The 15130-nt window shown below is 30.4% G+C and overlaps 1 protein-coding gene across 2 annotated transcripts in view; it reads right to left on the bottom strand.

The window, feature by feature from the left end:
• The window catches only part of LOC132745131 (nipped-B-like protein), a 61555-nt gene that overhangs the window by 18900 nt on the left and 27525 nt on the right, over positions 1 to 15130 (bottom strand). For both annotated transcript variants that reach the window (XM_060733962.1, XM_060733960.1), the window contains exon 3: positions 2015 to 2111. In XM_060733962.1, coding sequence (XP_060589945.1) covers positions 2015 to 2111 — 97 coding nt within the window. The remainder of the gene's footprint in view (positions 1 to 2014; positions 2112 to 15130) is intronic.

The following is a 15130-nucleotide window of genomic DNA, read 5'->3' as shown; positions in this document are numbered from 1 at the left end:
AAACTTCTTTTTTTTCAACAAGTGGAAAGTAAAAAACAAAACGTTTATCTTACGTCAATTGCCATTCTTTTTTGCAACCCGGAAGAATATCAATTTGAGATACAGGAGGCTACTAAGTACAGTCAGAAATTTTGAATATACATTTGTAACGCATAATTATATGTAGAAAAAAGAACGCATGATATAACTTCGAAAGCGAATCTATCTGTATCAAAGTTTCTAAAAACGAGGTATTAAAGCCAGATATGTTGTAAGTTAAAATTTTGTTGTCGAGACAGGCAAACAATATACAGTATTCCTGAAGTGACACAAGTGGTCCACTAAAGTTTATTTGTCTCAAACGTACGCCGTCTCAATATTTATTGAGTGAAGGTCCTTAAACATTAACAATGTCTTTAAGCTATATCCATTACTAAAAATTATTGTGTCTAGATTTTTACCCTGAAAATTTCGTGCACATGATTATAGCGGAGTTGTACTGGTATAATTGTTTTCATACTATTCACAGAATTTCTTTCTTCGTAAAGCCTAACTCATTAGGGAGTGAGAACGATAATATAGACATCATGGAAATGTGTACATGTTAAACACGGGAGGCAAAACAGACCCATGTGTTTCTTGTTGTTTAACACTGCAGATAGTTATAAACGATGTACAAACTATTTCAATATTTCTTTGTAGTCAACAAAGACCGCGTGCGCAAACTAGGCATTCACGGCACGTGTAACTTGTAAGCGTCTCTTTTCTGTAATATAAGTACAACAACCGCTAATTAACTTAAAATGAGATTAAATACAAACGCAATGTTTCTTTTGCTCCCTGTATACGCCATTAAATTATTTTTCTATGAGAATATATGTAAGGGAAATTCTAAGAAATACCTTTAGATTGTACACCGCGAACATTTGCTTCGAAATTATTAGCCACAATATCATAATGTGGAGTTATATCTGTAGTTGTGTTGTTAGGGCTCATACTTGGTGTAAAACAGTATAAAAATAAATCATATGTTGTTTTTATGTATATACTAAATGTAATTCAAAGATTCACTTACATAAAAGGAGACCCGTGGTCGAGTAAATTGACGAAGACAAACTGGGGAGCCATGAAAACATGAATAAATGCTAACCTTAAGCCCCCTTGCAAGCATTAGACCAGCGCAGACCGAGATCATCCGGCACAACCGTGTCGTCTAGTCATGGTCTGTACCACTCGCTTTTAAGCCGATAAATATTTTGAAAATTTTTCCTAAAAATGTTGAATGGTTTTGTCCGGATTCAAGATGGTGAATGGTCAAGTCTATTTAGAATATTTAACATGATAACGGTTAAAGAAATGCAAAGACTGAGAGCAATTAACCTTGTCTTGTAACCATTCAATTACGATTTATTCTCTGTTTCTTTTTTCTAAGATTACTAAGTTTTCAAATTGTATATAGTTACAAGTGAAAACTGTTAATCATTTACGAAATAGTGGTTCAAAAGCTGCAATTATCGTGAATATTGTTGTCTCCGATGATGAGACAGAATAATAATTTATTATAAAACTGATTAATTTTGCTAATACTATAAAGAATTTAATCTGCTGTCTATTTCGAGTCAAGGAATCCTGAAAACGATACTCCACGTCAAAATCTCATCGATACTGTCGGGCATCTCCGTAAGAAATGACAGTTGTGAAATTTTGTCGGCACCGGAAAGGAATTTTAACAAATTATGCGGGCAAGTCATTACGATAACATATAAATCTTATCTTTCGATCAAAGCTAGTTCCAAATATAATTCCATCAAACAAAGACAGAACTAAATTACGCGCACCGCTAGCACGACGTTGACGCCACTTAAACAGCCTTACATCCTCGGACCACAACGGCAATGTATACATGAACAAACAGATAATAGTTAAAATATTAATGATGAAATTTTGTCAAACTAAATAAAATATATATTAACGAAATAGAAATCTACAATTGTTACGTTATTCCCTGTATAAAACAAGTATAACGATAATTTACCTAAGTCGTAGATGCGGCTTTGTTTTATGAACAAGGTTGTCACACACCGGACAGTGCCTGCTCGCCTCCAAATATCCAACTATACATGTTTTACAAACTGAAAATAGAAAAAAGTAAACATAAAAGATACTAAACTGTGATATACCGTATACGTGTACATCTTACGTATAAAAATTTCTGGTAATTTTAATAATTATTGCGAAGTAAAAATGTCTGAAAGGGCCTCGACGAACCACCATAATAAATTATCGTAAGATGACGAAAGGCCCCAACAATTTCGGCATATTGGGGGTAGTTCCAAATGGGAAAACAGCTAGACTCTTTTTAACTACATTTGAAAGGAATGATGTATATATAACCATTAGTGAATAATTCATAATTCTAACGTATCATTTTAACATATCTTTTCTGCTTTCTATTACGAACTAAAATAATTATTCATGTGTATATATTATTTAAATGCTACATATTTTCTTTGCTGACGTAAGAACGCTGCAAGTGTCGTATTCCATTCATTGATTTTATTTATTTATTTATAGATATTTTTGCAAATATTGTCATGCTGAAAATAGATAAAATATGAGAAAATGAAACAAATGCAAATGTTACTGAACAGCATTTATCAGAAACTCTGTATCTATTATGCTTAAATTTCATTTTCAAGTTACATGAATATAGTTTGAAAAAATTTAATTTACAATTTATTTACTCTGGAAAGCAACAAATGTAAACCAAATATAGATGCAGGTATGTGTTTTTTATAAGCGTGTTTCAACATATCATGCCCGACCCAACAGATTCAAATATAATTTATAGTATCTACACCGTAGTAAAATAAAAAATAAAAGTACTTATTAGACAATAACAATGTTTTTCAAAACAACATCTGATCACAAAGGCGTCAACAAAATATATTTTTAGAAAAGAAACATCAATGAAATATTTTGCTTAAAAAATAACAGCACCAAAGCACGCACATATATAAATTAATGCATCATAAAATATACATCTTTAAAGGGATATGCGTAATAATTATTTGAACATATTCCGTCTGTTGCAACTAAACGGTAACTAATTAAAATGCATTACATGAACTTTATATATTCCAAGCCCCCGAGCGTACTACTAATTAGATGCATGTGCAATTGACGCAACTGCACGTGCGTATAACATGCTTCCCGTGTATTCATGCATCATTTCCAATATTTTAACAATTTATCATTTTTTTATTTCATGAAACAGGTATTATCCCCACATATGCGCCTTCTTTATCTGTACACGATGATAAAAATCTTAAAACAAATGCAATAAAAACAAATTTAGAATTGAAAATATGCAAAATGTACAAATGCATTACTTAGGAGAAAAAAAAATCACTAAAATTAAACAAAACTTCTATATCAAACTTTCTGGTTACCTTTTTTTATTAATGATTTTCGACTTCACATATCTTTTCAAATTTTACTCTGAACTTACTCAATATTTTTTTTCTTTTAAGAATAGGAAATGTAAAAAACAAATCTTATACATTGATCAAAAGGTTCTAAAATATAACCAAACTAGCATCGAAGGTAAGGAAAAATTCGTTGCTTTTTCTTGTAAGAAATGAATTTCAAACATTAAAAAATATATATATGAATGATTAAAACTTTGCTAGACGATATAGTTTAATTAAGAATTTGTGAAACTTCTTTTTATATATAATATTCTTCACTATGTAATTGTTAAATTATCCCAAATCTTTATATTATACCGATTTGCTGGATAGATAAATTTATACTTTTTGCATTTTACGTAGATCTGTTTTATTTCATAGAAATTTACAGACGAGAATCTGTTAAAATCAAATCAAGACATTTAAATTATTTGTAACATTTTGATAAGTTTTATTTTTTATTGAGATATTAAAAGCTTAATGATTTCTTCAGCTCAAATCTAAAGACGATTCTATCAAATAATTCAATAAAAATATCAACATACTCTTTAGCTCTTATTATTTATAAACTTGAAATGTATGTGAATCCGGAAAACAAACTTTATATGAAAGCATGGATCGAATAAGTTTGTGAACAATTTACTAGAATCTTCTGACCAAACAAATACTTACAATAAACTTGGTGAGTTTTTTTTAAAAGATATAATAATTAGGCTTAACTTTGAGTAAAATATTACTATTGCAGAAATTAATTGAAATCTAGTTCCTTATTTCGGGTCTACTAAAGCTGGTATTTTCTTACTAAAAACTGCCATTTTTTTAATGACATTATAATTATATTCATAGTGTGCCTGTCCACTTATATTGTGCAGGATTTAAAACATATCTTCTTTATCATATGTGAAGTCAAAACATGTTTATTTTATATTTTTTATATTTACAAAGAGACTATGTAGCAATTATCACTATTTTCAAATATCAAATTTGAGCATAGTATATCTTTGAATGTGAGGGGAATAGCCAAAAATTTCTTTGGATATTTGTATGACACACGAACTTTTATTGCCTTTTTTACAGATATATAACTATACAACAATATATGAAAGATACGTGTACAGTATTGTATAGAATTAAGATAAATATTTCATCTATAAAAATCGGAAAAAAACACCAAAAAGCTATTCAAGAAATTAATTATAATGAACTTAAAAGATATGAAAAATAGATATAAAAAGCGTTTATACCCTTTACAGTTTATCTTAACGAAGACGATTCTTTTTTTAATGTTGTCAATTTTTGATTTTTTTTATCCATGGTGCTAATGGAGTTTAAATACGAAAAGATCCAACTTAAGTGTTACTGTTAAAACGAGTTATTGTTAAATTCAGTAGATTAAAAGAATCTAAAAAAAGTTTCTTTATTTTTTGCAAAAGAAAATTTCAGAACAATATTATAAAATACAAACTCATTTTTAGAAAATAGAAAATAAACTTTTAAAATAAAGAATTAAGAACATTTTAAAAAATAATATGGTACGGTTAAAATTAAAATGAAATGTATATAAATATAAATAAACGTGAAGCAATTTAAACTAAAAAATGAAATCAACAAAAAAGTTTAAAATGTAAATAAAATATTGTTTGAACAATGCAAATCAAGATGTTTCTGCTGGACATTAAGACTTATCTATTTTGTTTAATTCAACTTGCATTTATACAAGTTAGTTGTTAAATTGCACACTTTCAAACATATTTTTCCATCTTAGGTTTTACATCTAGTAAACATCATATTTCACTTTTATCACACATTCTTTAGTTTATTTGTTTTTAAATAAAAAATCCTCAATTTTAATTTTACTATATTAAAAACTAATGTCATGACCATAAAAGGGCATGTCCCTTTTTGTGTTTTGATATACATTATTATTTTTACGGACATAAACTATTTAAACAAATGCTTCTGAAGTTTTGCAATTTTTTAATGTAACTAATAATACGTTATATACAGTTTCTTTACGAATTTTACCCAACCAAGATCTACAGGGAGTTTTTTTGCTGTCTGGTTATGGTCTGTACTGTGTGCAATCCGTAAATATTTTGAAATTTCCCCTAAAAATTATAATTAGTTTCGTCCACACTAAGAGATTGGCAAGTCCATTTAAGGTATATGGGGTGGTAAGGATAAAAGAAAAATTGCTAAAAGATCAAATGTTTTACTGAATGTTATCACACAATTAACAGATATATATATACCTGGCTTCTGAATTAGAATGAGAGATATATATATTTGTCCGTTTTCTTATAATTAGGATGAAACTGTAATACAATTTTTGCATTTTTGTTTAAAAAAAATATAAACTATCACAATTTGCGAAGTTGCAATCTTTATATTTTCTATGTTCTATGTTCTTTACTAAGAACCATAAAGATAATATGAAGAAAATGCGCAGTTTTTTTTATCTTTTAAATGTTTGTATGGGACAATGTTTTAATGTTGATGCAAAAAAATACAAAAAAAATAGAATTATTGGAAAATAGAGATGTTTGAATAAAGTTTTAACTATTGTGGTTCTAAGTAACACCATGGAATAACATGTCAAATGTAAATTTCACCAGAGGCATTCGAGATAAAATGTGTGTACATTACTCATATTCGTCGAGCTTTTAGGTCTATACTGATATATACATGTGTAAATATTTATTAAAACACTGTAACTATTCCCACTAAAAGAAAACAATGCCATTGATTCGAGTTGATGGGTATCAAACAACATATTTTCTGAAAAGAATTTCAATAGTAATATGTCCTTTTTATCATAAAATATGTTTCAATTGTCACTATTGTAATGAATATATTTTTATTAAGTTTCATTTTAGTAGAATTTTATACTTGTGTGTATTTGTTACTTTTTGTTTAATTTTATGTTTTTTTTTTCTATTCGGAATTGTCACAAACATTAACTTCAACGATAACTGTGTGCATAAATGTTATGTACTGTATTAAATTTATAATCATATTGCAATTCAAGCCGCAACAAGAAAAAAGTTTGTTTATCATGAATCTTGCAATATTTTCAACGCATACATCATTTTTCCGTGTAATATGAAAATATATTGAACGGTTTCTTTCATTCAAACACAAGTGTGATACATTGTATATCCCTGTATCTCACTGACCACATGTGCGTTTATTATATACTTTAACAGTACAATACAACAGTACGTGTTTTCATTTATACTTTGATGTTGTTTCTTCGTTGTGTGTTTAATGTTAACGGAAATACATGTACATGTATATAATAAATTGCGGGCTAAGTCTGAGAAAGACATTTTTACGCTTATTTCATCAACATATTGGTTACAACTATCCTAAGGTGACATACATTCAAATTATTGCGCACCCGAATTGTCGTTACAACATACTATCATTTTTCATTTATTGAAAACTAATTTTGTTTTAAATTCAAATCAAAATTTCATATCGTCTGCTTTTTACGCGATGCAAAATGACTTATATGTACATACAATATGTTGAGATGAAGTGGCTATTCTGCAGAGATGTAAAAAACTAAATCTATTTGAATTTTTCAGTAGTGCAGTTTCTAGTTACAGAAATGTATAGGGTAACGAAATGTCATTAAATCGTTAGGAGATGCCGCCCAAAAAATACCACAAACAATTAGACAAACGCTTCACAAAGCGTTTTTATCACTCTGATCTCGAGGCCGAATTACTTCCAGGTGAACGGAACACTTTAAATCCTCCGCCTCAAAAAGTAGGCCACGTTTTTTCAGCAATGATATAATGCGTTTTTGACATTAGTGTATGCGTCATACAGTCATTTGAAGAGTCTAATTTATCATTTATGATTTTAAGATGAGATACGAATGTCCTTGGACGTGTTTAAACGAATGAAATGCACCTCGTGCTTTTTTTGTTATCAGGCTTGCAAAAAATTCAATCATGAACACCGTACTGATTGTACGGCTCGAATGATATGAAATGGAGAAACATAATCAATCGTGGAGATAAAATGAAATTTATATCACGCATACCACCATATCTCACAATAACGTTGTAGCGAAAATCTCATTTTCAAGCAATAACGCAGACGATGAACATCAAATTACAGCGTAGTTACCATCTATATATCTGCATGATAAAGAGCTCCGTCGATTATATAACTAAACATGTAGCATGCTCTGAATGGATAGCCTGTCACCATCCGTCTTTCCAAAGCTTAATTATGTACTGAGATAAAGAGGAAAGGTTTTCCCGCCAAAAACATGTAAAGGCATGGGCTGACGACAATGATCTTAAACAATGACATTTTCGTTAATAATATTTTTTACAAGTCCCGACAAAAAAGTCTTTAAAGGCCATCGGACTTAAAAATAGGTATATAGAAGGTATTGTAGTAGGATTTCTTTAAATATCATTTAACACAATGTCTAAAGTATATAAATTAATGTTTAATTTAGATTTTGTATTGCTATATACATGCATATACAATACAGATACAAATTTCATATGTATTCTAAACAGCAAAAGAAAACGGGTTGGGCCCCAAGTTCATACAACATTAGCGGTCGGCCCTCCCCGGAAGATAATGAATAACTTAACAAACCCACATGTATGTTTCTGGCAAAGAACTCATCAGAAATATGGACATAATAGCGTTTTTAGAAGTTCACTGGCGATAAATTAAGCATATTGCATTTAAAAAAATAGATTTTAAAAAACAGCAGACGACAATTGCACACACTGCAGAAGAAATGTATAAAACGATATTTGTTGCTATGAAATATTCATTATCATTTAAAAGGCCAAATATCACAGAACGCGCATGCGAACTTGCCGCGGACGACATCGCTCACTATCTGCTGCTGGAATGCTGTTCACAGTGTCACAACTGCGTCATATGGAATTTTCTTAAACAACCTGGCAGACGCTCGTGGTAGAACAGAATCGATATTTTCAATAGAATTACAAACTCTCTGCGGGAATAGTTAATTCTTGCAATACAGGACATAAATCTCTGGTAATAGCTAGGCTGCAAGGCTTTTTCTTCTTCTCGCGAACAGTCTCAAACAAACGAAAGACAAAAATGTGACGAAGCTTAAAATTATAACACTCAGGGAAACGGAGTTGTCGTTAAGGTTAAAAAGGATGCTTGTATTTGTAAAACAAAAATATTCGAAATTTACAACACGTGATACACAGACCGGAAATGAAGTCTAATTCTTCAGGAAAAAAATGCAAGAAAATGATAAGATTGTAAAATTAATTCATATTTTTGTCGTGCTGTTTTAGGAAATATTTAGGTCCCTGGTTTGAAAATCATTTAAATCTAGCTTTTTTATACTTATTGCTTATTGTTACTAGTGTCCACGTTTGTTTATTTACTGTGACATTAGTTAAAAACTAGTAAAATGATTCCATTTCTGAAGAACACAGGATCGTTTTTTCGCAAATAAAAAGAAATATAAAGTACCAAATAATGCACAATACTAGTCCATTTGAAATCGTAAGGGTACCGAGTAAAACGTATGCGCGATATTTCAGCTTCTCCAAGTTGATTAAGCGACAATGGGAAGCTATAAAACAAATCATCAAAATTGCTAGTAATCTTTTCTCCATTGATTGCCCGAAAACTACAGACTTGTAATTTCCTAGTGTCAGTGTTTGAACAGAGAACACTTCACGCGCACTAATCGTGCTTTATGAACGACCTCTATGATAAATCTCACATGCTTTCTATTATTATCATGTATTTTAATGAAAAGAACTCCTGCTGATGATTTCTCTACCTCTATATAAGACGAAAAACGGAGAAAAAATGATTTCGGTATTCACGTCTAAGTATTAAACATTTTAAATTCTAGCCGTCGTTACCGCTGTAATTAAGAAGTAAAATGGCATTAAATTAACACTTAATTTTTAAAGACTTTCGTGATAAAAGAATAACTCTCAAATGTATTTGGACCCCAAACAATACTTTTGACAACAATTTATAACTATAATATTGTTCACATAACGAACTTTTAACACATACAGTTCTTTTTTGTAAACGTTTTCTTCGCCAACCAAAGTTTGAACATTTTAGAAAATGAATTTAACTATCACGATTATTTTCTATGAAATACATGTATGAACATATAAAATTCATTATTTCGTTTATTCACGATTTCAACTTGACGTATTTTACTACATTTATTAAAGAGTTCAGTTCAACTTTGAAATGGTGGTATTTCAGCTTCACGAATTTTTTAATGCAACTTTCATTCACGAATTTTTTATCGTGCATTCTTGGAGTAGAACTCGTGAATTCGTTACAATTCTTGAATATGAAATCGAACATTCGTTAAGTTGAAAGGTCACCACCGATTTTTCCTTATTTCAGTGAACATTATTCCTCAAAAATGCAATGTTAAAATGAATTACCATACTAACAACAACAACAACAAAAACAAAAGTACTTGTAACACTTCAAACTTTGTATATTGCTCTTTAAAAGTGAAAATTAAAGTTTTCAAACGTACAGTATTTATTACAATAAGACATAAATCATTCATTTACAAAGCAAATGTTATCAGAAAAAGACAGGAATTGGTACCCAAGTAATGAGTTTTTAAAGTTCAATACACGCATGCGCGTCTTCAGATGTTATATCCGGTTGCACATGACAGATGCATTTTCCGCAGATTTCTCACCCATCTTCAAGGGGAAAATTTGATCATCTTGAAGAAATACGGACGAAAGTTGGCCAAATTCCTGGAAAATTTCGTTTCATCTTTTCCAGACAGATCTTTAAAGTATTCATTTTAAAAGATATTCTAGCAAATTAATGTTTAGATAAGGAAGCAATACGGAAAGCATCGAAAAATAAAATCCATGAAAGCAAATAAATCAATTTTAATTTTACGTTAACTAAAATAGATGATACGATTCGTGCACTTTATGACTGGGAAAGAAGAATGTATGTTTGCTGGTGAATATTGTTAAGACAATAGTTTAAATTTAAACAAAGGACTCAAAAGTACCATTCAATTAAGACATTAAAGTCGTTTAAATCATGTACAGTTTTGGTTTATCTTTACCTACACAATTACACTGTACATGTTACAATCTCATTACACGTTTCAGCCTAACAATCCGAGACAAATGTTTAATTAAATAAAACAAAACGTATTAAGACTTAAAACTTAATAGAAACTCATAAATTTCAGAAGTCAAATCTGTCAAACAAGAAATTTGTTTTTACTGGTAACAGAAAAACACATTTCGCACAAAGGGATGTTACGAATATTTTATCGTATATAAGTCGTAAATCTTTAAACAGGGGAGTTGCGTTTTAACATTTAAACCTTATAGATAATAAAAGTCACAAAGCGTCATCGTCGTCATTATTTAAGCCTTTGTTTAAATGTAATTATTCCGCCATTTAATAAAGATCTTAACTTAAATCCCATTTAAAAACTAAAAACTGCTCAAATTAAAGGTGTTCTGTATTCAAAACGGAAATGAACGCAAATTAGTGAAAAAAAAGAATGAAAAACAGCACGTAATATAGCATTATCGTGCGATTCTTCAACTATGCTTCATTATTCTTATAGATAAACACGATACATTTACTTCAAAAAAGCGTATGAAATAAAAATGCACGATAATGCACGTTCATCTCATCACACGCTGTGCTTCTCGCGGGATTTTTTCGTGACCTGTTTAACTCTTCAGTGTTTTAATGGGAAATCCGTCACTGGAGCAAGATAATAACTGTCTGTTTGATAAATCCGACAGTCAATTACAACACAGCTTCTGTTGAGACTGAAAGAAAAAATCTCAACGAAAATGCACGAGTTTTGTTATCTCTACCGGTGCAGTCGTAAAATAAGTCCAGTCATGAGAATTGCACCTGCTGTAGAATTCTATCAATTCAAGAAAAAAATAACAGAGTCAAAACTTTTTTTAACATTATTTAAGTTATTTTTTATTTAGTATTTAAATTCAGGCGATAAAAACAAACATATATTTTACGATCGTTTTAGTTTTAAGTACAGAGCCTTGTAGGAAAAGACAACCTAAGTTATAGATATTTTATGTAATCACTGACAAATACATCTGAATAAACCAGGTTTCAAGTTTTCTCCAAGTTTTCTCCAAGTCTCTCCAAAACGGAGTACATTTTACAATGAGATAAAAATTTACAACGGCCTTCAAAGATAACAAAACACGATAGCCAATACGCCCGCGCTGATGGCCATTTTTGTTACAATCACGTGACATCTTATCTGATAACACGAGTAAATTATCTCCCTTTATCGACTCGCCATTGAGGCGGCCATATATCAAACTGACACTAATATTCTACATTAAATCGAAGGTTTGAAGGAGGAACATTTGTCATTTTCTCAACATGCTGCAATTCTCAGTTATTTATATTGATTCGGAAAGCCAAAGTAAAAGACCAGGCCACTCTTGATTGTCAACACGACGAAAAACACATGTTAATTTTTTATGTGTGGAAAATCAAAGTTTTTTTTCAGCCAGTTTTGATGAGATTCAATGGCACAATTCTTATCGTCTTGGTGGTAAAATCTATGAGAACAGAACTTGAATTTCAACAAAAGAAAATGATTATACACATTTTTTCCGTTGGCTGTGCACTGTTTAGTGATTTATTTTTATAGTGTTGAAATACATCTGTGTATATATATATGGAAATTCTTTTCATATATTTCTTTTTTAAATGCAACTTAATTGACCCTCTTATTGCATCAACTTTATGTTTAATAATTTCTGCGAATCACAGTTTAAGAAAATAAAGCGCCTTACAATTGAGAAATATGTGTTTTAACGAAGCCGTATATTTGTCGTGTAGGAAACATTTGTTGTGTCGGTGTTAATTTCATCATTCAAATTATTATTATCTACTGCTTACAATAAGCTTAAATGTCTATGAAATTAAAACAAAAACAAACTTTAATATGCTTAAAAGTCTAGCCAACTACCGCATGGTTCTGTTTAAGCATACATTTTGATTTCTGAACAATATTTTTACAATTTGTCAGTCTAACGATCTAGAATAAATTTAAAATTATGCAAATATGCCAGTATTTCTCTCGTGGTCTCGTAAACTTATGTCAATTTGTGTTATTAATAAATCCATTGAATAATCATTAAATATTTCATCTGAACGGTCATTATCATACTGAATGTGAAAGCCGACTAATATACGCAGACGTAAATAAAACTGGAATGTTAAATTTTGTTTTGAAAACTTCCATTCATGTCTTAAGATACAAACGTAGATAACAACATTTTACAAGCTCATTTTAGTAGGGTTTTTTTTCTGCATTACGAGTCGTTCTCTCTTTGCTGTTCTGCTTAAATTAATTATTTTATCATTGTTTCCTTATACTCTCGGTGGCTCGAGGTTTTGTTTAATAAAAAAACGCAAAGAGACCGTGAATACTTGAAAAAAATGTTTTGACTTGCCATTAATGTGTTTATTTTGCAATACTCTGGATACAGGCAATCTATCTCAGGCAATCCAATACAAATTTTCACTCATGAAAAGACCATAATTTCCCGTCCACAATGGTCCTTATATTTGCATAAAAGCTAGTTTGACCAAAGGCCTTTCACGTCGCTTCAGAACTATACAAACAGCCATTGGGAATTAACTTTTATCGATTGGCGGAGAAAGGAACTTGATCGTTCCGCTCAGCATAATTTGTAGTAACTTTATAGTCCGTACTTTCAGATAAAAATGCGTAACTTTACAATGTTTACTCGACGATTATTCGTCCACGGTGTTCTTGGCTTAACCGCAAAATTTGGTTAAAACCACAAAGCGCAGCCTTTGGAAAAGTCATTAATTTGTCAACCATTAGAACCTAATGTAGTCTGTGCTTCTTTGTAAAGTAGAACATTTCGCCGCCTGTCTCCTAGGGTGGTAAGTAAGGGGTTCGATCAATAGCCATTTACAAAACAAATTTAACATTCTGGTAGATGTCTGGACATCGTAATCAGCAGTCAAACATAATCTCTCCCTCTCTGTTGATTATAACACATTTAATATAAAAAACCCTTACATTTTAAAACGACTTAACAAAGAATGTTCATTAAGAATGGGATATTTTCTTGATGTCAGCTATGTTTCAGGTTTTTTTAAAAACACCTGTAAATGTTATGGAATGAAATATAATTGAATGGAATAGAATAGAATAGAATACTGATTGGCAAATACATTATTACATTTACTTTGGAAGAAGATAATCTCAATTTCAATTTTTATATCATTGAAATGTTATTCTAAATATATACTGTTTTGTTTTTCTTCAATTTACCAACAACAAAAAATAACAATCATAACTTAATTAAGTAATCAGCTCTCGGTTCGATAAATTTTATACAAAGCAGTTCAAGGCTACATAAAACTGTTATTATCTTTTTTTGGTTTGAATATAAACCAAAACATCATTCAACAAAAACGTAATTATGTGGCTAATATACGAAACAAACAGACTTGTGAAAATACCAAGATCGTATTCCAAAAGTGGTTCCTACATATCGATCCACGGTGCTATATAAACATTTGAACAACGTTTGAAAACGTCTGACGGATGTATTTTTTGTTCTCAGAAGAAAAAAATGATGAAAGATGCAGATGCAGTTTTTTTAATCCTTTTTTTTAATTTTCAAATTATAGAACAATTATATATTGTTTCAACTATGAACTGACTTGCTACGTATTAAATGAATGTACTTCATTTGCAATAACGGTTTAACATGATTAACGAAATTAAACATTGACGTCATGTTTTGATGACGAATTTCTATTTGGATATATTTACATTACTTCCAGACTTATAAAGTTAGCGAAGCTATCGTATACAGAGAGTCTGTTATCGTTTATCTTTCATCTTCTATATTAGGTATTACAACACAAAATTGTAAAGATAAAACGTGCATAAATATGATCAGATATAGCCATTAGAAAGTTCCCTTTATCAGAAATGTCAATAATAATAATATGGATACTACGTTATAGCAAACTGCCTGAAGGCGCGTTACTTTTATAGCTTTGACGGTGACGTCAATTCCACAAAACATACGAGAGAAAAAACTACACAGAATGTATACATTATATAATGTATACTAGTATAGTTTATCACGAAACTGCTTACAGTCACCATCATTTCAGTTTTGCCCGAAAAACTACAAATATTTATGTGGACATAAAACGTTAGTGAATATAAATCAAAATGATATAACGTATTGTGTAAAAGCGTTCTTCTCCAAGTGACGTCAGTATATGAAAACACTTACGAAAGAGTTATATAAAACACAAAGGAAAAGATATATTTCTTATTGCCGTAATTATTTGTATTTTTCCTAACTTTAATGCCATCTCCTGGACGCCACACATAATTATATGATATAATTGATTGCCCATGGTTTTTCCTTTCTTTGTACTTCGGACGTTGACCGCAATTAAGCAGAATATGATTTTCTTATATAAACATATAAGGTTTCTAAATAAAAAAATGTATCATTCGCAAAATGTTTCTACAAGGGAGGTATGGTTGCACGCGCGCACGAGTGGCACGAATGGCGGGGTAAAGATTCCATAGAGAAAGAACTTCTAGCTACTTCACCGAAGCATTCCGATCAATT

The sequence above is a fragment of the Ruditapes philippinarum genome, unplaced genomic scaffold (genome assembly GCF_026571515.1).
Source record: "Ruditapes philippinarum isolate M1 unplaced genomic scaffold, ASM2657151v2 ctg153_1_1_1_1, whole genome shotgun sequence".
NCBI classification, from domain to species: Eukaryota; Metazoa; Mollusca; class Bivalvia; order Venerida; family Veneridae; genus Ruditapes; species Ruditapes philippinarum.
The sequence above is the reverse complement of the archived record's forward strand: the minus strand, read 5'-3'. Positions and strand labels throughout refer to the sequence as shown.